This window comes from Ceratotherium simum, chromosome 17 (assembly GCF_057802395.1).
Source record: "Ceratotherium simum simum isolate JZ-2026a chromosome 17, ASM5780239v1, whole genome shotgun sequence".
In the NCBI taxonomy this organism is placed as follows: domain Eukaryota; kingdom Metazoa; phylum Chordata; class Mammalia; order Perissodactyla; family Rhinocerotidae; genus Ceratotherium; species Ceratotherium simum.
In genome coordinates this window covers 27,595,933-27,619,508 of record NC_141916.1, presented here as the reverse complement: position 1 = coordinate 27,619,508, position 23,576 = coordinate 27,595,933, and the positions used below count along the sequence as shown (strand labels likewise).

The 23,576-nt window shown below is 34.5% G+C and overlaps 1 protein-coding gene across 1 annotated transcript in view; it reads left to right on the top strand.

The window, feature by feature from the left end:
- Positions 1 to 23,576, top strand: part of LRRK2 (leucine rich repeat kinase 2) — a 135,435-nt gene that overhangs the window by 12,337 nt on the left and 99,522 nt on the right. Inside the window, exons 6-14 of the mRNA XM_004441150.3 lie at positions 1,528 to 1,662; positions 4,132 to 4,263; positions 10,247 to 10,366; positions 10,857 to 10,999; positions 11,095 to 11,174; positions 12,545 to 12,651; positions 16,279 to 16,408; positions 18,666 to 18,790; positions 23,028 to 23,140. Of these exons, the coding sequence (XP_004441207.2) occupies positions 1,528 to 1,662; positions 4,132 to 4,263; positions 10,247 to 10,366; positions 10,857 to 10,999; positions 11,095 to 11,174; positions 12,545 to 12,651; positions 16,279 to 16,408; positions 18,666 to 18,790; positions 23,028 to 23,140 (1,085 nt within the window). The remainder of the gene's footprint in view (positions 1 to 1,527; positions 1,663 to 4,131; positions 4,264 to 10,246; positions 10,367 to 10,856; positions 11,000 to 11,094; positions 11,175 to 12,544; positions 12,652 to 16,278; positions 16,409 to 18,665; positions 18,791 to 23,027; positions 23,141 to 23,576) is intronic.

Genomic DNA, 23,576 nt, shown 5'->3' with positions numbered 1-23,576 from the left:
ATTTACTACTTACTTTAGGTCCTATGTATTTGCAAAGGGATGGACCAGAAATTTGGCTCTTTGCTTCCTATCAGGCAAAGAAAAGAGATAAACATCATTGGTTACAAAGTTACTTGAGATACAAGTAAACCCATTTATCAGGAGAAGTAATTGGGCTCATGGGAGACCTGAGAAAATCCTCCCATGGGTTTCCCTGGTTGAGATGATAAAGTATACACATTTTGCAAGGAATACAAAGTGTGTTTCAGTGAAAGAGACACTATAAAGAGCTGGAACAGCATGAGCCTGGTACCCAGCTCTCTGATGATCAAGTTTGGTGGAGAAGAGTTTCCTGTGAGTGAAGAATGGAAGAACTGCGTGTCTTTCAGGCTATCTTCTATAAATGTTATATCTGGCAACTAAGCTTATGATAGAATTGGGCAGAATGGAGTTTGAAGTTTCATTGTTTCACAGGGCCTATAATCTTCTGTGTTGCAGTTAGGGGCACATTCCTATTCGTGGAAGAAGGGCTAACATCACTCTCACACCATCATCGTGGGCCCCATCCAGGACATGTGGAGAAGCACTAGGGAATGTTACAAAGAAGATCTGATTCAGTAGAAAGATCATCAGTGATGACAGTATTATGGTTGTAAATATAGACTCAAAAAATTTCAGAATTTCCCAGAAGTATCAAGTTCCCCAGGACATAGTGGCACCTGTAAAGTTAATTTTCTAAATTTGAAAGTATGCTGTGGAAACTGCTCCATAAAATGAGAAAGTTCCACGATACTCATTTTTCAGAACCTAACCAATTTCACATTATATTATGTGCACCATTGGTATAAACTTAGAAAACCAAAAAAGAAATGTTGAGCATGAAGAGTGGTGCATTTTCTAACATTTTTGTCAGCACCCTTATCAGGCTAGGTAAACCAGATTTTTATACATATTTTTGAAGTTCCTGCCCAATAAAATGACTCCAAATGGAACTCATTGGCATGATCAAAAGACTTTAATTATGAAAATTAGTGATGATGATTTTTGATCTCTGATGAAATCAAGACCATTAAGACAGAGTATTTCAAAGTCTAATTACTTGTCGTTTGCTAAAGTTCATTTTTCTTGAACTGATACATTTAGCTGAGCTGCCCTTTAATGGTGAACCATGAACCACTCCTTTTCAACTATTGTGATATGTTCACTTCCAGCAGGCCATCTTTATTAGTCATTGGTCAGTTTTCTCTAGAATCCCCAAAATGAAATTGTAAATAATTTTGTTTTTCTGAGAACTGTTTGGTTAGTAACACTTTTACGTTTCAAAACACAGAGTAACTAATATAGGTCAAAATGAAATTATTTTAATCTCAATAGCTTTTTTTCCCATTATAAAATTCTTAGGAAGGGCTTTTTGCTGAAATGTATTTTTAATTTACATCTATTATATTTACTGTGTCTTATACAACTATCATGAACATTACACTTTTGAGGAATTAAACTTTTATATCATCTTTAAGCTTTTTCTGAATTTTGTCCTTCATTTTTTAGTTTCAGAGGAGCAACTGACTGAATTTGTTGAGAATAAAGATTATATGACGTTGCTAAGTGCATTAAAAAATTTTAAAGGCGAAGAGGAAATTGTGCTCCATGTTCTGCACTGTTTACATTCCCTAGCAATTCCTTGTAAGTAGCCTGTGTGCATGGTTTCTTCTTTTGTATCTGAAAAATTACAATATATGTCCTTTCTGAGTGTGTTTTAAACATATTTTTATTATTTGGAAACTTGTGGATGCTAAACCCGTTTATTTAATTGATTTTTATTTATTGATACTATACTGCAGCTGCCTCTGGGCTTGGTGCTGGGGAAACAGTAGCAAAAAATAGAAACATCTTTCTTGCCTTTTCAGGGCCCGTAGTATCATGCGAGATACAGATAAGTACATAGTGATGACAATGCGTTATCAGGCAAGTGTTGGCAGAAGTACCAAGGGTTATGAGAACAAACAGGGAGTGAGGCAAGATCTTTTAGCAGAGACCTGAGTGATGAAGAGACCTTGTGTACAGGGAGGTGTCAGGTGAAGTGGGGGTGCAGGCAAAGTGTCCCAGGCAGTGGGCATCTTAAGTGTAAAGATGCTGGAGTAAGACAGAGCATAGTGCATTCAGGAAGATAAAAATAGCCCAGTAAACTGTGTTTATGACTGTGTGCATGTGCATGTGCGTTTGCATGTGTGTATGCGCAGCCCCGAGTGTCTGCTTGTGCGTCATTTAATGGAGACAAGGGGAAGGGCTTGAGTAAGAGTCAGTGGATGAGGCTCAAGACATAACCCGATCTTGAAGGGCCTGGAAAGCCACAGGAAGGAGTTTGAACTTGATTGTGATTCTCGTTTAGCATTTTCGTGATGCTTTGAAATCTAGCAACTTTTATCACAAAAAAATATAAATGAGAAGAAATTAATATGCTGTATATGCCACCAGTGATTGCTAATGGGCTAAAATAATGCTCCAGATTCCATTCCTAGTGTGTTGTAAGTGCACACGAGCATTTTGTATTTCATGTATTACCTGTGCGGGTTGTACACGACATACACATGCATTTATCTAGTAATATTTTCATCTTCACATATGTGAAGTTGTGAGGATTTCGTGGGTTAAATAATGTGAAAAATGCAGAATAGTACCTGGTATGTAATAAGTGTTGTAAAAACATTGACAGTATTATTACATAATTAGTGACAGTATTATTACATAATTAGTATTTCATATGTGTATAGTATATTATTTATAATATGCATATATGGTTTCAGACATGGAAATCTGTGGATGTGAGACTTCAGTAAAAGCCCAGTCCCTTTGTGGAAGTATGCCCTTTCTTTGAGATGGTTATAAAATCCATCGTTTTCTTAGTCATGGGAAATTAAACACTTGAAAGGAGATGGGACTGAACAATAATAGAGTGGACATACTTTTAAATTTCTCTGAGTCATTCACTGCCAACAAACTGAATATATTCTTCATTTTGCTTTTCCTTGGCTATATTTATACATTTATTTATTGATTTTGGGCTGGCTGGCTGTTTTTGAAATTCATTGTTTTCCACCCACATCTGACATAACTCCAGTGAAAATGTGTTGATTCATAATGCGAAGGTCAAAGAAAGTAGCAACTAAAAATAAAAATTCAAGCATGTTAAACATTGATTCTAATTGAAAGACATTTGCCTTTGGGTCTTAGAGCAAATCGTGTCTGCTATTCTGAATGAAAGCAGATAATTAAGAGGCCATTTCCTTGCGTTATTACCTGTTTTTCTAAACTTAATGTTTTTTAATACAACATAAACATTAAAAATATATTTTTGGGAAAACGGTTAGTTTTGGCTATGCTGAAAAAAAACAAAAAATGCTTTGCGAACACCTTTTGTTCATTTGTTTTAAGAATAGTCAACATTTCATTCAGACATACAGATTAGTTTTCTCCACGTAGGTTCACACCCTTACTCTCTTTATTGATTAATTGCCTTTCCCAGTGGATTCTTTCCTTCCTTCCTGGGTCACCTCTGTTTGTCCCTTCGTTATATATTTTAATATTAAGCTTCTCCTCTCTCCATCCCCAATTCTTTCCCATCTATCTTGGAGCCTTCAGGAGAAGGCTGCCTCATACACTGGCTGCAGTTGTACTGCCCTTCTGGAATGGACAGGAAATAGATCACAGCTGATTTTAGCTGTTCTATTATGTGACATAATCTTGATTTTCCTTCTGTTGGTTTGAGGAAAAGGAACAATGAAAAGCCATTATCCAACGGAGTAGTGCCTCCTTAGGAAATAGGCCCCAAATTCATTTATTTTAAACTTATGGCCAAGCCATTACATTTTTAGACATTTAAAAGCACTCTCCATTTTCCCCTTATTTTGTTTAAGTTTTTAGGCCAAGAAACAGGAATAAAGTAACTTTCCCTTTATGCTAGTGATGAGTCCTCAATTATGTTAGTAAAGAACAACATAGTATTATTTGTAGCTATTTGACAGAACGTGATAGTTACATTTGGAAATAATAGTCCTTATGCTGCCCTGTATTTACAATCTATATAAGATGTCTTTGCATATTTCAAAGGGGAAATGATTACCTTATTGATAATTATGATTTCTTTAAATTTAGGCAATAACGTTGAAGTCCTCATGAGTGGCAACGTCAGATGTTATAATATTGTGGTAGAAGCCATGAAAGCATTCCCTATCAGTGACAAAATTCAAGAAGTGAGTTGCTGCTTGCTCCATAGGCTTACATTAGGTGAGTTACATAATTCTTGGTGAATTTATTATTACAGTATGTATGATGTAAGTATATATAACATATGTGTGTGTATAAGTTGATGGATAAGTAGCATATTGACATAAATTGGATGGAAAAATTAGGTGACATATAATTCTCGGTTAATTTATTGTCACAGCCTATATGATGTTGGTGTATATAGCATACGTATGTTGTATCTTGATGGATAAGTAGCATGTTGACATACACTGGATGGAAATATTGTAGAGCAGCAAACTGTTCTGCCATGCCTACATGGAATTTTAAAAGGAATGGCAAAAATAGATGTGTGTAATGTAAGAGAAGTCTTATCTTGTTGTTAGTGCTGTGTTTAAAGTATAATTATGTAAATAGTTGATACATACAAAAGAATAAGTGTGATATATGGAAAATGTGAAGCACACTGCAAAAGAACTCCCCACCCAACTTAAGTATTAGTACATTACCAGTGCTGGTAAAGCTACTCTGGGCTTCTTCCTACCCCTGCTTTCTCCACAGAGTTGAACACTCCCCAGAATTTTGTGTTGATAAGTCTTTTGCTTTCTAAATATAGTCTTACTGTATTTGCTTATCTCCCTGAACAAAATTGTTAATTTTTTGCTTATTTTTGCTTAATAAAAATGGAATCATGGGGAATGTTGTCTTCTGCAGTTTAGAAAAAATTAACATTATGTTTATAAGTCTCATGACTATTTTTGCATGTAGTTGTATGTAGTGTTCTATTATGTGGATATACCACAATTTATTTATCCAGTCTCCTATCCATGGACATTTGGTTTCGTCCTTGTTTTATGCTACTACCATCTGTGTTGCTATGAAAATATAAATGAGGGTGAATATCTTTTCAAATATTTCTTTTTTTTTTTTTTTTAAAGATTTTATTTATTCATTTTTTTCCCCCCAAAGCCCCAGTAGATAGTTGTATGTCATAGGTTCACATCCTTCTAGTTGCTGTACGTGGGACTCGGCCTCGGGTTTGACGGAGAAGTGGTGCCTTGGGGCGTGCCCGGGATCCGAACCCGGGCCACCAGCATCAGAGCGCGCGCACTTAACCGCCAAGCCACGGAGCCGGCCCCTTTTCAAATATTTCTTTGTAATTGGTGCTTCCTGTTTTGCAAAATACCTGATTTGTCTTTTATCCATTTTTCCATAGTATACTCTGTCTTTTTTAAAATTGATTCACAGTTTTGGATAACAATGTTTTGGTAGTTTGTTATATGTATTGAAAATATCTTCTCTTGATTGGTGGCTTGTCTTTTCATCATCTTTATGGTGGCGTTGTAATATAGTTTAATTTAATAACCAATTGCTTGGTGATTTACCCTGTTTTTATGTATCTTAAGAAATCCTTCCTTTCCCTAAGGTAATAAATATATTTTATATTTATCCCAATTCTCTCTCATTTAAGCATTAAAGTATTATAATCTGTCTGGAATTATTTTTTATAAAGTAGGAATTCAATCGCTTTTTTTTAATAATATGGAGAGCACGATTTATTTTATGGTTCATCCATTTACCAGTGGTATGATGCACTGAATATGTATTTAATATATATGTATTATTTATAGATTTACCATATATATTATATTATATATATGTTTCTGTTTTTGCTGTTCTGTTGGATTGGTTAATTTGATTTGTCTGGATCTATATCATACTGTTTAAATTACTATAGCTCTGTAAGTCCTGATACCTGAAAGCTAATAGATCAAGTCACCATATAGTCTTCTTTTTTGGGTACAACTTGACTTTTTCTTGGGCCTTTACTATTTCATATAAATTTTAGAATTAACTTATCCAGTTCTTGGAAAACTCCGTTGGGATTTTAACTGGACTTGCACAGAATATATGGATCCATTTAAGAAGAACTGGCAACTTTACATTATAATTTCTTCCATACAGGTCTTGCACATCTTGTTAGTTACTTCTAGATACTTTATTTTTTTTTGTTAGTATAAGTAGTATCTCTTCTAAAATCGTATTTTTGAACCGTGTATGCATAAATAAATGCAAATGATTTTTTGTATCTTGATCTTACCTACCTTTCTAAGCTCTTTTATTAATTCCAACAATTTATTTGTAAACGCTCTTAGGTTTTCTATGTAGCAATTATTTAATTTGTATATGGGGCCGGCCCTGTGGCTTAGTGGTTAAGTGCGTGCGCTCCGCTGCTGGCGGCCCGGGTTCGGATCCCAGGGCGCACCGACCCACCGCTTCTCTGGCCATGCTGAGGCCGCATCCCACATACAGCAACTAGAAGGATGTGCAGCTATGACATACAACTATCTACTGGGGCTTTGGGGGGAAAAATAAATAGATAAATAAAATTAAAAAAAAAAAAAAAAGAAGGGAGTGTGCACAAGAGTTACGTACTCCTGACTTTAATTTGTATATAATGATAATCTAGGTTCTTCCTTACCTATCCTTATATCCATTATTTAATTTCCTTTTCTTGCATGGCCCCAAATGACCAATAGAAGCAGTGATGGTAGGCATCCTTGTCTTGTTCTTGATTTTAAAGGAAATACTTTAATATTCTTCCATCTATAATAATGCTTGTTAGAAGGTTTTAGTTGTTAATCTTGTCTTGTTTGTTTTGTGACAAATAGCTTTTATCAAGTTAAGAAGTTTCCTTCTGTTTTTTATTTGCTTTTATTTTTACATGTGGGCTTTTTTTTCCCCAAATCACGGGTATTGTATTTATCAAATGTAAAAAAATATATTAAGATCTTTGTTTTCCTTTTATCTTGGTAATATGGAAAGTTATATCTACAGGTTTTCTAATAATAAGCCACCTTGCATTCCTGTGATAAATTCAACTTGTTCATTTATTAGATTTTTTATACATTTCTAAAAATCTCTTTTCATCTTCAGATCTGCCAGGTAACATTTGACTATACCTTGTTTGATCTTTTTTTCTTTTCTCCCCTGTCTCTTTTCTTTTATTCTGATTTTCATTTCTTTAATCATTAATACATAGCTATGTTGTGTTCTGTATCCGATAATTCCAATATATGAAATTCTTGGGAGTCTGCTCTATGCAGACTATGCTTGTATGCTTGTGAGTTTCCCTTTGGTTAAGCTTAATCTCTGAGAATCCTGAGGACCTAAATTACAGATGCTCCTCTAGAGATGTTTGTCAGGAGCCAGGGTACAGGACTGACTTGGGAGCATTTTAGAATCTTTTTAAGGTCCAAGCTTAATGTGGGAGACTCTGATTGAGCCACCCTACCTTGGAGAGACTACCAAGGCTAGTCTGTTGATCACAGTGATCCATACTTCCCACAGGCTACTCTGGTTTATCCATTTGCTTTCAGCTCACAGTTCTTGTTTCATCTCCCTGTTGAGCCTCCCCCTACCCCACCATACATAGCTTGGAGATTTCCTTGATATTTTTGTGAGAAGAATAATGTGTTAAAAAGTGAATGGTTAGTGAATAATAAGGTAGGATCATTAACTGTTGGAAGTTGATTCTGATGGCTTTTCCCAAGAAAGATCATTAGAAATGTTTTGTGCCAAATCAAGATTATTGTAATAGGCCTTTAGCTTTTTATCACTTTTTTGGTAAAAAAAAAAAAATCATTGTTCATTTAAAAAAAAACCTAATTTTCATTATTTTATTGTAGCAACTTATATTTTCACTTCTAGAATGATGACTATATCCCATGTATAATTCAGAAATTGATTTTAGCATTAAGAAAGTTCCTAGGTAGTTTTGGTTAAAACGGAATGTTTATAAATTGAATTCTAATTTGCATGTGTGACTTGAGTTTATTTCTTTCCTTGGTAAGCATTTATTTAATGCTTATTGCATGACCAAAACTGTGGAGATATGATAATAATGTCTTAATATTTGCACATTTGTTTCAGTTTCAAAAGTAGTTTCACATATATATGTGTATGTGTGTATATATATACATATTTGATCCTTTAAACAATCCTGGGAGATGGAATATTGTAAATATCTCCACATTTACAGATGAGGACCTATTTCAGCAACTCTGTGTGTCTTATCTAAGATCATGTGGTCAGTAAGGGGTGAAATCAGGCTGAAAACCCAGATTTCTGCATCTCTAAACAAAGAAAAGGATTTCTTCTAAAATATAGTGGCCATTTACTAGTTTATCTCTTTCATCAGGTGAGATGTTGACTCATTATATTTTCATGAAGAAGGACACAGTTGCACAAACTAACTGATATCTGAGAATGTTTTAATGTAATTCAAAAGTTGATTTGTTAAACGTGGCTAATAGAGCAGCACGCTAATATACAACTCTCTATTTCCTGTTCTACAACGTATCACGGTCAAGTTACAACTTGCACGAGTTATATATGAGTTCATCTTAATCCCTTGAAATGAGCCAGAAGAGGAAGTTGTTTTACTGTTATGATTAGGGAAATGACACTTGGTTACCAAACAGATCTATAATGGTACATTGAGGGTGCGTGGCATTCTACTGTTGAAATTAAATAAACCATACAAACTATCATATCATTTATAAGTTTTATATTATTCTGTAACTTTTTTTGAAAATAAAAAACCATCAAATTGTTCATCAGATAAGGATGCTTTTTTTCCTCTCATTTATCTCTTAACAGATTAATATTTGTTCATTTAATAACTGGAGAATTTATTGTCCCTGTTATTGTTTCAAAAGAAGCTGAATAAAACTTTTATCTTCCTCATACTTAAAATAAAAACCCAAAGTCAATAAATAAACAGCATTTTATCAAATTATGTAATCTAATTATGAGTTTAATGCATTTAAAGTCCTTATACAATTTCCTATGTATTTTTACATAAATTGATTGAATATAAGAGAAGGCCAGTCTTACTAGTAGTTGCCCAGAGTCAATGGTAAAGCAACGGTTGAGAGTGGCATGGGAATAATAGTATGGAAAAGAAGGTGAATGGGACAACCTGTTTTGATAAGCTGATAAAGGTAGAAAAGAATCTTTTTGAAATGACTCTCCAAGACTAGAGATCACTAAGTGCTGTGGAGTATGTGGAAGAGCATTGTGGATGAATGTGGAAGAGGCAAGAACATATGGTGTTGATAAAGAAGAGCTATACTTAGTTAAACCGCCTTTTGATTTTGAAGCCATTGATTAATATTTAGTGTGGGCTTTAGGCTTTTCATGATACAGGATCTTTTCTGATTTTGGCTTTGTGTCTCAGGGATCATTTAATTATACTTACAGCTAAATAGGAGTTTCATGCTTACTTCTAGAAGGAAACCTGGTGACTGTTAGTGACTTACAAACAAGCTAAATGGAAGGAGGCACATATTTCTGGAATGTCATTTGCAAATTCTTTCCTCATAAGGATTTAGATTTTTGGGTGTTGTGTTGATTCTCAGAAGAATGAGTGTAAAAAGGCATGGGAATTCTTCCTGGGGTGGGTTAGAGGTGGTGAAATATTCTCTTATTTTCCTTCTAAAATCATCATAGACAAGATCAGGTAATGATAAGTGTGCCAGTGGGTTTTCTGAGTGGTATTCCTTTAACTGGAAGAAGGGTGTTTCAGCAATAGCATTTAATGACAAGGGAGGGCTTTTTTTCTTTCTTATTTTTTAGAAGGCAGGAAAATTAAGCTGTTTTGTACATATTGTACTGCCATGTATACCAGGCACCTCCTTGTTTTTATCTGATGATGATGAGAGGGAGTCAAAGAACACAAGTTAATATAATCCAGACTTATTATTTTTTCCCAGTCATTTCCATTGTCTATTAGAACTGATAATTGAGTGACTGCATGAAATAAATATTCAAAACTTTATGCAATCATATGGAGCTATTTTAATTAATACCTTGGTTAATTAAAGTAAATACACGTTTTTGTTTATTGTCATTAAAAATATTCATCACTGTTCAAATTTATTGATTTAAATACTGTTATATAATTAAAGGTAATTTAAGTTCCATGGATGAGAATTCAGCTAATATCTCACATAACTTTTAGGTAATTTTTTTAATATCCTTGTGCTGAACGAGGTCCATGAGTTTGTGGTGAAGGCTGTGCAGCGGTATTCAGAGAATGCGGTGTTACAAGTTGCAGCACTCAGCTGTTTAGCGCTCCTCAGTAAGTAACTTAACTAAAAAGGAAATTCTGACAGGTGCATTTGATCTTGAATGTTAACATTATAACAAGATAACATTGTAACAAGAAAGTCATATGTAGAGAGGAAGCATTAAATGCCTTTTCTGTCCTAATGTAATTCATTTTCTAGTAGAGGATACTTTCAAGGGAACTAACAGTTGTGATAAGTATACCCTTCCCAGTTCATACATCAGCAAATACATCCTTGATTTAGCTTAGTTATTGGGCAGATAATCTTCTCAATTAATCCTCTTCTAGTCTATTAGTTTTGTTTGGTACCCTCTTCCTCATTTGGTCATTTATCTAGATGGGACGGCAGTGTTATGAGATGTGTAATATACAAAAAAAGTCTTTATAGTTAACCACGGCCACTACTAAAGAATACCTCACTCTGTTGATAGAGTTTCAAAATAGGGACTTAGAGTTGGTCATTTACACTGTAAGTAAATCATATATTTTTGTTTTTTTCAAGCTGAGACCATTTTCTTAAATCAAGACTTAGAGGAAAAGAATGAGAGTCAGGAGAATGATGAGGAGGAGGAAGAAGAGAAATTGTTCTGGCTGGAAGCCTGTTACAAAGCCTTGACATGGCATAGAAAGAACAAGCATGTACAGGTTGGACTCTTTCATAAATACTATAGCTTTTCAAACTTATGTTTGCTCAGTAATTTGTGTTTTGACACGTTTCTTATTTTCCTCCCCTAATCTAGGAGGCTGCCTGCTGGGCACTAAATAATCTCCTTATGTACCAAAACAGTTTACACAAGAAGATTGGAGATGAAGATGGCCAGTCAGTAGTTTTGATTTTATATGATAGAAAAGTTGTTATATTTTTAATCAACCTATATAAAATACCATAACTGTAACTTTTATTGTTAGAAATATTTTTGACATAGGTATTTTTGTTTTAAGTGTTGCTGCAAAACAGTGGTGGATATATAATATTTTGATCCTATTGCCTTCAATAGTTAGTAAAAGGTGGTATGTTGGAGAGTTATTACTGGGAGATTTGGAATCAAAGTCACAGTAATTTAGGAATCTTTGAGAAAGAGCATTTCAATTTTCTGGCTGATCACGTAAAAATGCCATCTTAATTAATCTCAAGTGATGGAAATTGCAGAGCCATCTCTGACCTTTTCTATTGCGGTGACTAGCCAGGAGATGGTCAATATCAAGAATTAGATATGGTTAGAAGCCGCCTATGGTGATTCCTCACTTGATGTGACAGCATTGACCTGTCTTCTCCTGAAAGGCCTGTTTGAAGCTGTCAGTTCTTGAGGAGGCTTTCTATGGGAGTGCTGTTCAAGCATCATAAGACCAGCTCTCTCTCCCAAAGATACAAACTGTAAACGGGAGTTTTGTGTATATCAGATTTGTTTCGTGTCCATGAGCCTTTGTGTTTTATGGCAACTGCTTATATTTGTACTGTTTGCTGTGTATCCTCTGGATTTTAAAATTTGAATGATTTACCTTGGAAATTTAAATAGTAATATTCTACATCTCAAATCCTGGCAGCCTGTTTGCATAGTGATCCACTGCCAATCAGAAGGTAATTTATGACACAGGTGCTATTTAATTAAATATCTCCATTTTGAAAAGAAACAGTAATTTTTTTGAGAACTATATGCTAAAGCAGCATCCTAATAATCCCACTTCGAGCAACCTTTTTAAGAGGTTAAGGGAAGGTAGGTTCATGTTCCAGTTTATAAATTTCAGTCCATAACACACTGATTCCTCAATATCCACTGGAGATCTTTAAAATAACACATTATTAAAAAAGAATATATTTATGCTCTACATTTTTAAAACTCACTCTGCTTCTTTATAATTTTTTATTTTTCCTTTCTTGCTTCCATTATTCTTTTTGTCACTTTACCTTTTTACTCTTAGCAGTTCTTTATATGTCTGCTGAGACTTTTTCCCCTCTACTGCTTATCCACTTTGAAGAAACAAATACTAACTTATTAGTATTTAATGGATTTGAATCTAACTTTTAAATATAAAACTGGTTAACTATAATTCACTCTTGTAAGTGGAGGTGGTATAAAAGATTGTTTATATGCCCTTATTTGTTGTTAGAGACATTAGATAATTATAAGTGAATATTAGAGCTAATTTCTAAAAGGATTACTATTAATATTGTGGTGGAATTTGTGAAAGGTTCCCAGCTCATAGAGAAGTGATGCTCTCCATGCTGATGCATTCTTCATCAAAAGAAGTCTTCCAGGCATCTGCAAATGCATTGTCAACTCTGTTAGAACAAAATGGTAAGGGGTACGCCATATTTTTTAATAAAAGGGAACATATTTTGTGGTGTTTTTTATTATAAAAGCAATACATTGAAAATATATAAAAATGTATATACAATGTATATGTATAAAAATGTATGAAAGCAATACATTTAAATATGTAGATATATGTATCTGACATATAGATATATTGATACATAGATAAAAGGATAAAGAAGAAAATGAACATTTTGGTGTTTTTCTTCTGGACTTCTATGTATGTACTCATATATGACATATGCAATATATTTTATATTTTTTGCAGAAATGGGATTATATTATTTTCTTTTATAACCAAATTTTACATTTTTTTATTTTTTGTGTTTATAAATGTAAATTATCACATTATCATTTTTAATGGCTGTGTGTTTTCCCGATATATGCCTATATTTTATTTTATAAACCAATTTCTTGTTAATGGACGATTAACTTGTGTCCAGTGAGATTTTTTGGTACACATAGTAGACATCAACTGGTTACTTTTTTCGTTTTCCTTTATACTGTGTTCCTGTTATTTTCTTTGGAAAACTTTTTAGAAATGCAATAGGTAGAGAGATATTCACCATTTTAAAATCTGGTAAAATTGTCCATTATAAATTTTTTTTTTGAAAATAGTCCTTTATATATAAGTCTTATAGCTTTGCATTATTAAAGAGAAAAATGGCTATTATATTTGAAGGACTCTGGAAGTTTAAAAGTGAGGCTCATGCTGTTCAGAATCTTGCCCCCATGAACAGGAAATACTGCCAGAAAATCTTGGGAGGAAACTCATCATAATGGCATTGCGACTTGGCAGTGGCACAAAAATATCTTGTAGGATATTTTTAGAGGGAGAAAAATAGAGAAAAACACTGAAAATCTGAAACAAAGACCAGCATTAGCACCAGCTTTTAGTAGAGAACCTGGGTAGAGTGAAAGGAATAAAGAAACCACCTCATGCATGTTTATGCTATTATTGAAGTCAAATCAAGAGGAAAATCACTTCTTCCTTTTCCTCCTTTCTTACTCCACCTCTCTGTTGACACTTTAATAAAAGGCTTGGGCTGGCAAGAGCCCTTAGAGACAGACGGTGCCCCAGAGGGTATTGATGCAGAACAGGAGTGAAAGGGTGTTGCTCTTCTTCAATCTCCCATCTTCTACTGTGCAGAGGCCTGGATAGGGATCTCAGTCCTGCAAATGAGGACAGAACTTGGCTGCTTTTGTGTGGGGCGCCTAAGAGAGGAGACCAACCTTTACCGTGTGCAAACAACATTGTGTTGGTGCTGTAATTCTTAACCACCTGGAAATCATCTTTGATATGCTAACAAAACAACCATGATTTTGTGAGATTTGGGCTGCTTCTTCTTATGGTGTCTGATGATTAGTCACATTTGGAGTCCATCTTGATTTCTTTGTCAGAATCAGTTCTCTGCTCTTTCTAGTTCCTTCCTTCTTAGTTCTTGGCCACCTGCCTGGTAAACCATCCTCAGATCCCTTTGTATTGTCCGTGGAGTTCTGCCTTAGGAGAGTATTAAGAACTTGAGCAGCTTGTTCACCAAACCTCTGTGGGCATCTTCTCATTGAAGGACGCTTGGGAACGTTGAGTCTGCAGGGCTGGATGTGGTTTTCTAGAAAAGTGACTGGATTGGTAGCCAGAAGAACTGGGTTCTACCATGGTGGTCCCAAAGCAAAGGCTCAAACATCTGTGTGACGTTTTCCTCGTTTAATTAATTAATGAATTCAGTTAACATTTACTGAGCTCCTGCGATGTACTAGACGATGCCCTAGGCACTTGGGATACATCAGTTAAATAGGAATCCCAGGCTCGTGGAGCTTCAACTCTAGTGGGGAAAATAGACAAGGAGACTAAATAAAATACGTGATATGTGAGGTAGCCAACAAAAAAAAAATGAAGCAAAAAAGGAGGATATATGTTAGGGGTCAGAGGGGATGAAATTGTGACAAAGCAGCCAGGAAAGCAGGTGACTATTGAAGAAAAGACCTGAAAGAAGATGCATATTGCCTTTTAAGGCAGATAATTTATCACTGAAATGGAGTGCTTGACATCACGAGTATTATGTAGATAGCTGGTAAATGAGATAAAATGTGTAAAATGTTTTGTAAACTCTAAAGTGACTCCATGAGGTAATTTCTTCTCCTAGGTCTAGTGTTTGATGAAATTTCTATTCTCAATTTTTCAAGTCTTAAATTGGGTTCTTAATGTGTGGTCTTAAAGTGTGGTCTCTGGATCAGCAACATTGCCTGGGAACTTGTTAAAAATGTGAATTTTTACTGCCCCATACAGACCTACTGAATCATGAACTCTGGAGTTGGGACCCAGCATCTGTGTTTTAACAAGCCCCCCCCCCCCCCCGGTGATTCAGAGCCACACTTAAAGTATGAAAACTGCTGGTCCAGAATAACTTCCGTCTTGCAAAGTATCTCCTTGGTTAGAATTTAGCCACTTTAGGAGGGGTTATTAAAACTTCTGATGTTCCAAGTAAAATAACCAACTTCTTGTCATATTTTAATGTGTGGTATTCTGAATGTCTTTAAAAGGTATGAGGTTTTCAGATTTGGGCAGTAATTTAGAATGTGTATGTCACTTCCACTGATATCTGAGTTTTGTCCTATCTTTTCTTCCTTTCCAAATTTGAGATTGAATACTCGTTGTTCAAAATAGTACTTAAGTTAAAACTTTCTAAGTTTCCTTTTCTGCCACTCTCAAAGTGTTAAATTATAGTGTATAATGTTGGAATTGATATTTATGTTGAGGCTTCAAGACAATTGGTATTTATATGGAAACTTTAAGATGCTGGATTTGCATTTAGCGAAGAAAGTTTATTATGAAGAGGAAAATTATTCTGCGATCATTATTGCTGGGATATACTTTTCCACATATAATGTAAAATCAGTTGTAAAGCATATCTATGTGTTTCTTAAGCTTTGGCATTACTTTGTGAAAATATGTAATTATTTATGCTCTGTATCAGTGTTTTCCATCCCTTTGCACATGGCGGCATACATAGAAATGATAATGTTTGTATAGTACACAGGGGCAAATGGAGAAAGGAGCACAAGGCTGAAGGCAACCTAGCCTGGTTCCAGCCGCTGGTCCCCACCCCATAGCCCCTGTCGCCTAAAATCTGAGAGGATGGTCAGTATCTCCATGCACCTGTAACTTATTCCCAGATCACTAGTGTCTGGTATACCTAGCGAGTCTTAGCTCTATATAAGTACAGTTATTTTGTGAAGTTGTTTTAAATATTAGAATGAAATTTAACTTTCATTCTTATTTTGGAGGGCATTATTTAAAAACATTTTTCTACAAAAAAACTCCTTTCATCTGGACCGGGGTATGGCTATTACGCTGGAATCCTTACTCTGGGAATGAAACTTTTAAAATGAAAACTCAGCAAATGGTTAATAAATGTGGAAAAAATGGGAAATGGTATACATTTTAAGGAAATAAGCATTAACGATCTTTAAATTGTCAATGAAATGTAAATTACATATGTACCGATATATACTTTCCTATGAATTTGGACTATCTTAATATTCCGTGTCATTGCAAAATTACAAAGATGTGCTTTCATTTCTACAAGTAACATTAAAAAAATCTTGTAGTTAATTTCAGAAAAATCCTGTTGTCAAAAGGAATATACCTGAATGTATTGGAGTTAATGCAGAAGCATATACATTCTCCTGAAGTGGCTGAAAGTGGCTGTAAAATGCTAAATCATCTATTTGAAGGAAGGTAATATAGGTGCATGAACTTATGCAGAATATATAATATTGGACCAAGTCAAATATCAATATTTCAAGCATATTTCTAAGAATGAAAAGAAAAACATAAGGCATTTGAAGATTGAAATATTGCGCAATATAATCTCACATCACTGATATCATAGACTTATTTTATCTGAATATTGAAATAGATGGTAGAGACTCTAGAAATATGTTGAAGGTTTCCTTTTGTGCTTCATGCTTGGTGTTGACTACATTTTGAAAAATGGCAATTATACAGCACATAACCTTAAACAGTTTTTCAAATTATTGTATACGTGTGAAGGGTATAAAAGATAAAATCAGGATATGGCATCTAACTGTTGCTTTTTTACAACTAATATTTATGATTATTCCTTCATTTGAATGAACTTGATCTTCTCTTATTGCTCTCATTCCCTGGGCTGGGGAAGCTTTTAGTCACATCTAGTCCAGGTCCAGAGATGTTAGGATTACATGGCTGGTTAGTGGCACAACGGAGACGATGATGGGGTGGGCTTACGGGGGGTAGCGAGTGGAGGTGGAGAAGAACTGCTGGCTTGAAAAAAAGACGACTAAAACTGAATTCCGTACAGAAAGTGTCCTCGGCAGGATATGCTCAGTGCCTTTTTGTGTTTTATTAGGCCAAAGAATGTGAGGTAACTTTGGCATAGTCTGAGTAAATTTCAAACAAAAAGAGGCTATATAGAAAACTGTCATGGGTAAAAGAAAAAATAAATGGCACAGATATTGCAGTAAAAACTGATTTTGTGTCCTGGCTTTCCCACTACTTTGAGCCAACTCTTTCATCTCTAAACTTCAGGTTCCTCATTGGTAAAGAGGAATAATAATAATAACCTCATAAGTTGTAAGTTTATAATGTAAGGATTAAATAAATTCATTTTTACAAAGGAATTAGGGTAATACGTGGTACATTTTAAACACTCAATAAATCATAGCTATTATTATTAATACTGTTATTAAATCAGTATCAGTGAAATGCATGTAGCATGATAAACTGTATATAACACATCTATAGGCTTATAAGGAATGGGGTTACATTGTTTTTAACATCAGTCCAGCTAATCTACTTATGTTTATACGTATATCAGATCTTTGAGTCATATTTCTTTTATTTAAATGTTGCTCTTGAATATTTAAATGAAAAGTTTATCTTAAATGGTGATTTTTATGGTTTTGCAAATGTGAATCTTTATAAATGAGGCAAAAATCTTACAGTTTAAGGTTCTGTAGATTTTGGGCAATTAATATTTCTGGCTGTTTCCTCATATGTAAAATGTATAAAGTTCCAGGCCTGGGGATTCAAAGTTAACTATGTCAATGTGCCTTCCCCTAAAAAACTCATTCTCTAGTTGGGGTGACTAACATGTAAACAAATAATTACAATACAGTGTGAGAATGCAATGGCAGAGATGTATATAAGACAGTGGTAAGAGTAGAGTGAACCTAGATGGGGTGACCAAAGGAGGGGAGGCTGCAAAGAGGGGATGAGTTTAAACTGGAACTTTAAGATGGAAAAGCGGGACTATATCTCAATGACTATAGAACCATGCAAAACGAGGATATGTTTCTGATATGAGCAAGTTTCAGCTAACATGCCACTGTGCAAAGCAAGGATTGCCTGTATTAAAGTTCTTAGTACCTACTGAAATCTAGTCATGTGGCATTTATTCATATGTAAAAGAAAGAATAGCTAAAATACCTTAGAGAAACCAAGACTTTAATGCAAATAAAACTAATTAAGAATACCACATAGGAAGTCCACAGGTCTTACTCTGGAAGAGGCAGGTTGGTATGTAAAGAGCCCTTGCCTTTGGGGTCAAATGAGTTTATCTTCCAGCCCCAGCTCTGTCACCTCCTCATGGTGGGACTTTGATATTTAACCTCTGTCAATCCAAGTTCTTTATGTGGAAAAATGGGGATGATAACAGCTACTTTACAGGGTTGTTGCCCATTACCCATGTGTAGATCAGAAGGAAGTTTTAGTTTTGTGAAACTAAATAGTAAAAGAATTCTCAATTACCGTGAATTCAACTTCTTGAGGTCAAAGTCTAACTAAACAACAATTAAAAGTGTGTATGCTCATATAATTGAATTCAAATGCATTTTCATATAGCCTTTTCTGATGAAATATGTTGGTTCTGTTTTCCTGAACTTGTTTCAAATTGGTGTTTTTACAAGGGAATCAGGTTGTAGTTTTAATAAGCATTTCAATATTCTATCTCCAGTAACACTTCCCTGGATACAATGGCAGCAGTGGCCCCCAAAATAATGACAGTTATGAAAAGTCATGAGACATTGTTATCAGTACAGCTGGAGGCACTTCGAGCTATTTTACATTTTATAGTTCCAGGTAAGTTATATAATTGATTGTGGGGAAATATAGCAATTTAAATGAGTTTTTGACTTTTCATGAAACATCAACTTTCTAGGCAAAAATTAAAGGAGCAGTTTCTGCCAACCAAATACAAATCTTTTCATTCACCCAAAAATAAAAATAGAGGGAAATGATGAGGTGGAAGGGTTAGATTAATTTATAAGAAAATTTAATAAGAAAAATCAATAATTTATTTACACACTACAGTGTAAAGTGTGGAACTTTACTTCCGAAGAGTGTCCGTCTCTGATAGTTCTTTTCTATTTCTGTTGCCATCAGCAAGTCTAAGTTTTTGGTTTTTTCTGAACTGTAATAATAGCTAAGTAGTTTTCACACTTCCTCTCTTGGCTATTCCCAGTTCTTCTTTTACTCTGTGGTTGAATGAATCTTTCTCAAATATAACCTTGTGACTTTTACTCATTAACTTCAGTGGCTTCCATCCTCCTCCTCTTTACCTCCACTTACATCTGTTGTGATCACATTTGTCCTCCAAAACACATTTAAGACACCTGTTCCTCCATTCATTCAACACATATTTATTAAGTGCCTCTTATGTTCTAAACATTGTGATGACTACAAAAGTATGAAAGATGAATGGAAAAAAGCAGGACTGTATTGTTATAGGAGTTTAGAGGTAGACGGATATGTAAATTATTAATTACTAGACAGAATGAGAGGAGCTAATATAGATAAATGTATAAAAGGTTCTGAGAATATTGACGGATGCACAAATAATTTATTCAAAGGAGTAGGTCAGAGATTGTGGTCTTGAGGTTGAAGGGTGATAAAATATATTGCTGACCTGGTAGAAAGGCAGGGAGGGACGTTTCAAGCAGGAGAAAGTGCACGTGGTCTGGGCTGAGTGAAGGGTGGAGTAGAGGAGAGCAGTGCATGGGGATGAATGTGGAAGGACAGGCAGAGGCCTGAAAGTGAAGGGCCCTGAATGCAATGCTGAGCAATTTGTGCTTTTTTAATGGAAGTCAATTCAAATTTATTAAAGGTGTTTAAAAATTGTAGTGTCATGACCAAATCTGAAATTCATAACAGTAGAACTGTGGTGTAGAGGATGCATGGCAGGAGGAGAGGCTCCTACAGGGGGGATTGGGTTGCAGGCCATGATAGTCGGGTGGGACATGGTGGGGGCCCAGCAATGGAAACAGAGAGGATGGGTCTGAGAGATGGTTGGGAGAAACATTTGTCATGACTTTCTGACTACGGAATATCAGGGATGTTATTTGTTGTTCTGTAAAATTCCCAATTCTTTTGAAACCCAGTTTTATTTTTGTTCTTTTTAAATGAAATCTTCCTAAAGCTACCATTATCTGTAGTCATATAGGTCTTTTATGTTTCTGAGTGTAAGAGTATACTTAGTATAAGAGTATAAATTTTTTCAAGGAGATGGCTTTCTTCATACCATGAACAAAAATAGCTTCTATTCAGTCAATAGTTTTTAAATTGAATCATGGTGTCCCATTCATAGTTATCAGTCAACTTTTGAGATATAGTTTAACAGACATAATTTTTCTTGAAAATATTATTGTGAGTTTTTTTGAATTTAGTTTTAGATTGTAAAAACAAAACAAAACCCTTTTGATTATCCTTAAAGATGTCAGCCTTATTCTTTCAAGGGTGGTTTTGAGTTTTAAAGATAACCAGACATTCAGAACCAAATCTGTTAGTTATAAAATAATACTCTTTTAGTTCAAAAACAAGTTTTGAATATAATATTTCTTTCATTGTTTTTAGATTGATCCTGAAGCAACATTGATAGTCAATAAACATTTAGATGTATTAAATGATGTATTTAAATGATAAATTAAATGATGTTTTTTACAATGATGTTCAGATGTACTAAATGAGTGCACTTGAAAATAATTTTATAATTTTAGGGTTATATTTTGTGCATGGAAATACATATAAATAGACACATTTTATAAACATATCAGTATATAAATACATTTCTCTATTAGGTAAAGGCCTACCCATCTACTTTGCTCTAGGCTACCATACCACACCATACCATACTGTACCGCACGGTACTATGTCATACCATTCTATATATCACTGAGTAACTATGGTATTAGTACACCAGTAGTTTTGAGGTTGAATATGATTCTGGTTTGAACATGTTAAATTGAGATGCTTATAAGATACCTAGATGTACATATACTCATTTATTAACTAGACTATATTCAGATTTCCTAAATGTGACAAAGATGTGCAATACAGCAAATTTGTATAATTCAGTATTTAATTCAGGAACACTTATTGCATCTGGTGTTATGTGTCTTAAGCTTCTTTCAATCTAGTACTGTTGCTTCCTCCTCTTTTTTATAACAAGAACTTATTGAAGTGATTGAGCTGATTGCTTTAATAAAGTAGTAAAGACCCAGTTATTTTAATAAAATATTATTTGACTTGTTTTTTCTTGACTTAGTGTCAGTGCTAGAGGAAATAACGTAAAATTCATTAAGGAGGGACATAGGCAAAATGGGAAGTGCATAGAGGAAAGTGATTATAAATATAAAACCACATCCATAAGAACGATAAAAGGAACTGAATGCATTTAATCTGGAGAAGAGATGACTCAGGAGGATAGAAAAACTGTATTAAAATCCACTAATTTATAGCTAATAACAATAATACCTAACAATATGGAGGACTTAAAATGTGTCAGTCATTATTTGAATTGCTTTATGTATGTGAACTTTTTAAATTCTTGCGGCAACCCATAAGGCAGATATTACTTTTTTTTTCTTTGCCATTTTACAAATGATGAAACTGAGGCATAAGATGTGGAGATTTTAAGGTCGCAGCATATTATCGTGGAGCCAAATTTTCAACCCATGCAGCCTGACTCCAGAGTAGGCTCTTTATATACACATCTGTGCAACAGATGTATATTGAACAACTGTTATATTTAAAGCATTGTACTTGGAACCCTTGGAGATCTGGAGGTGGTTAGGTTATGGATCCTGCCCTCAAAATGTTTACAGATGATACAATTTAAAGGACTATTATGTGGAAAGGAAATTATATCCATTCTGGGTAGTAGAATCTCAAGTGATATAACAAAGACCAGAGGTCAAATTTATGAGAATGTTCATTTGGTCTTAAGAAAGATGTTTAAGAAAGATATTTAATAAGACCCATTATAAGTGGCATGAAGTTTTTACTGCTTTTAGTAGTTACCTCTGCTTATGATATAATTGGCAGCCTTAGAAACTAATGTGGTCTTGGTCACTAAGAATGAGACACAGAGAGTTTCAGTGACTTGCCCAAGGTCATACAGCTGTAGGGAATGTCAGAACTTTTTTGAATCAATTTTAAAACAAGGGCTGAAAGATCCAGGAGGGTGGGAATCCAGCCTCTCTTATTCACTGTGGTATTCCCAGCATGTAGCAAAATCCCTGGCATGTAGTTGACACTCAAATTTTTGTTAAATAAGTGAAAAGCTATGTGCAGCCAACTTATAGTTTGTGTTAATACAAATTATTAAAGTGAAAGATTATACGTAATTTTTTATTAATAATTATTTTTATAGTCTTAGGTTTTGGAAACATCATTCACTCATAATAATTTTACTTATATATTCTACTATATGACCAGTTTTTTTTAACTTCCAGTTTTTTCAAAGTTTTGAGATAGTTCAGCTACAATGTAGCTTAATAAGGGATATGCTTCCTTTAAATAACTCAGTACTATTATACAGCCTTAGAGGACTTTCAATAAAACCACATGCTCTTTACTGGCGTGGTGCTGAAACAAATCTTTTTTCTTTTCATTACTATTCCAGCTGCTCTTTTATGCCTACATTTCATATCTGAGCTTTGTATGTCTAGTCCAAAAAACTTTGAGCTTTTCTCAAGTTGTCCATTGTTGCATAAAAATCTCTTCATTTTTTTGTATGAGCACAGCTTTTTCATACAAAAAAGAGATTGTTACAGAATATTCCTCCACTGTAGTAACTTCTTGCTGCTTTAGATTCAGCAAACGTCCATACACACTGTATTTATTTTATATTTGATAATTAACTATTTTTATAAATTCCTTAAAACGAAGGGTTATTTCTTTCATAAGGAACCATGTATTAGAAAAGAGCACAACGTGTGTATTATTGGATTAATTATGATCGTTCCTAACAAGTGACAATCTGTTCAGCTTAAATCTTTATGAGAAAAGCATTTATTTATTTATCTATTTTTGCATTTAGGCATGCCAGAAGAATCCAGGGAAGATACTGAATATCAACAGAAGATAAATATGGTTAAAAAACAATGTTTCCAGAATGATATTCATAAACTGGTCCTTGCGGCTCTGAACAGGGTATGTACAATATAGGTTTTCTGCCTTTATATTGTTAACTAGAATATGAAATTTGGAGAAACAGGAGGGCTTTTTTAGTTTAAGTTTTCCATCTTCTGTTTACTATGATAGCAGGAAGTTTTGTGGTTAGAGACATAACACAACAATAGGGATATAGAGGGTGGAGAGATGTGCCATTCCAGTTAAGATAAATGTACTATCAACTACAGACTTGGACACATTCTTTTGATTGCTAGTGACATAAATCCACTCGAGTCTGCTCAATCAGAAAAAGAGCTGGAGAACTAGATGTGCAGCTAAGCCTCATGAGTGATGTCAGGAGCTATGGCTAGGGTTTCTTCTGTCTCTCCTCCTGGCTGCTTATCTTTCTTTTCTGGTAGCATGCTGAAAGGTTCAGTCCATGAAGACACACAAGGAACGACATTCAAGTCTTCTT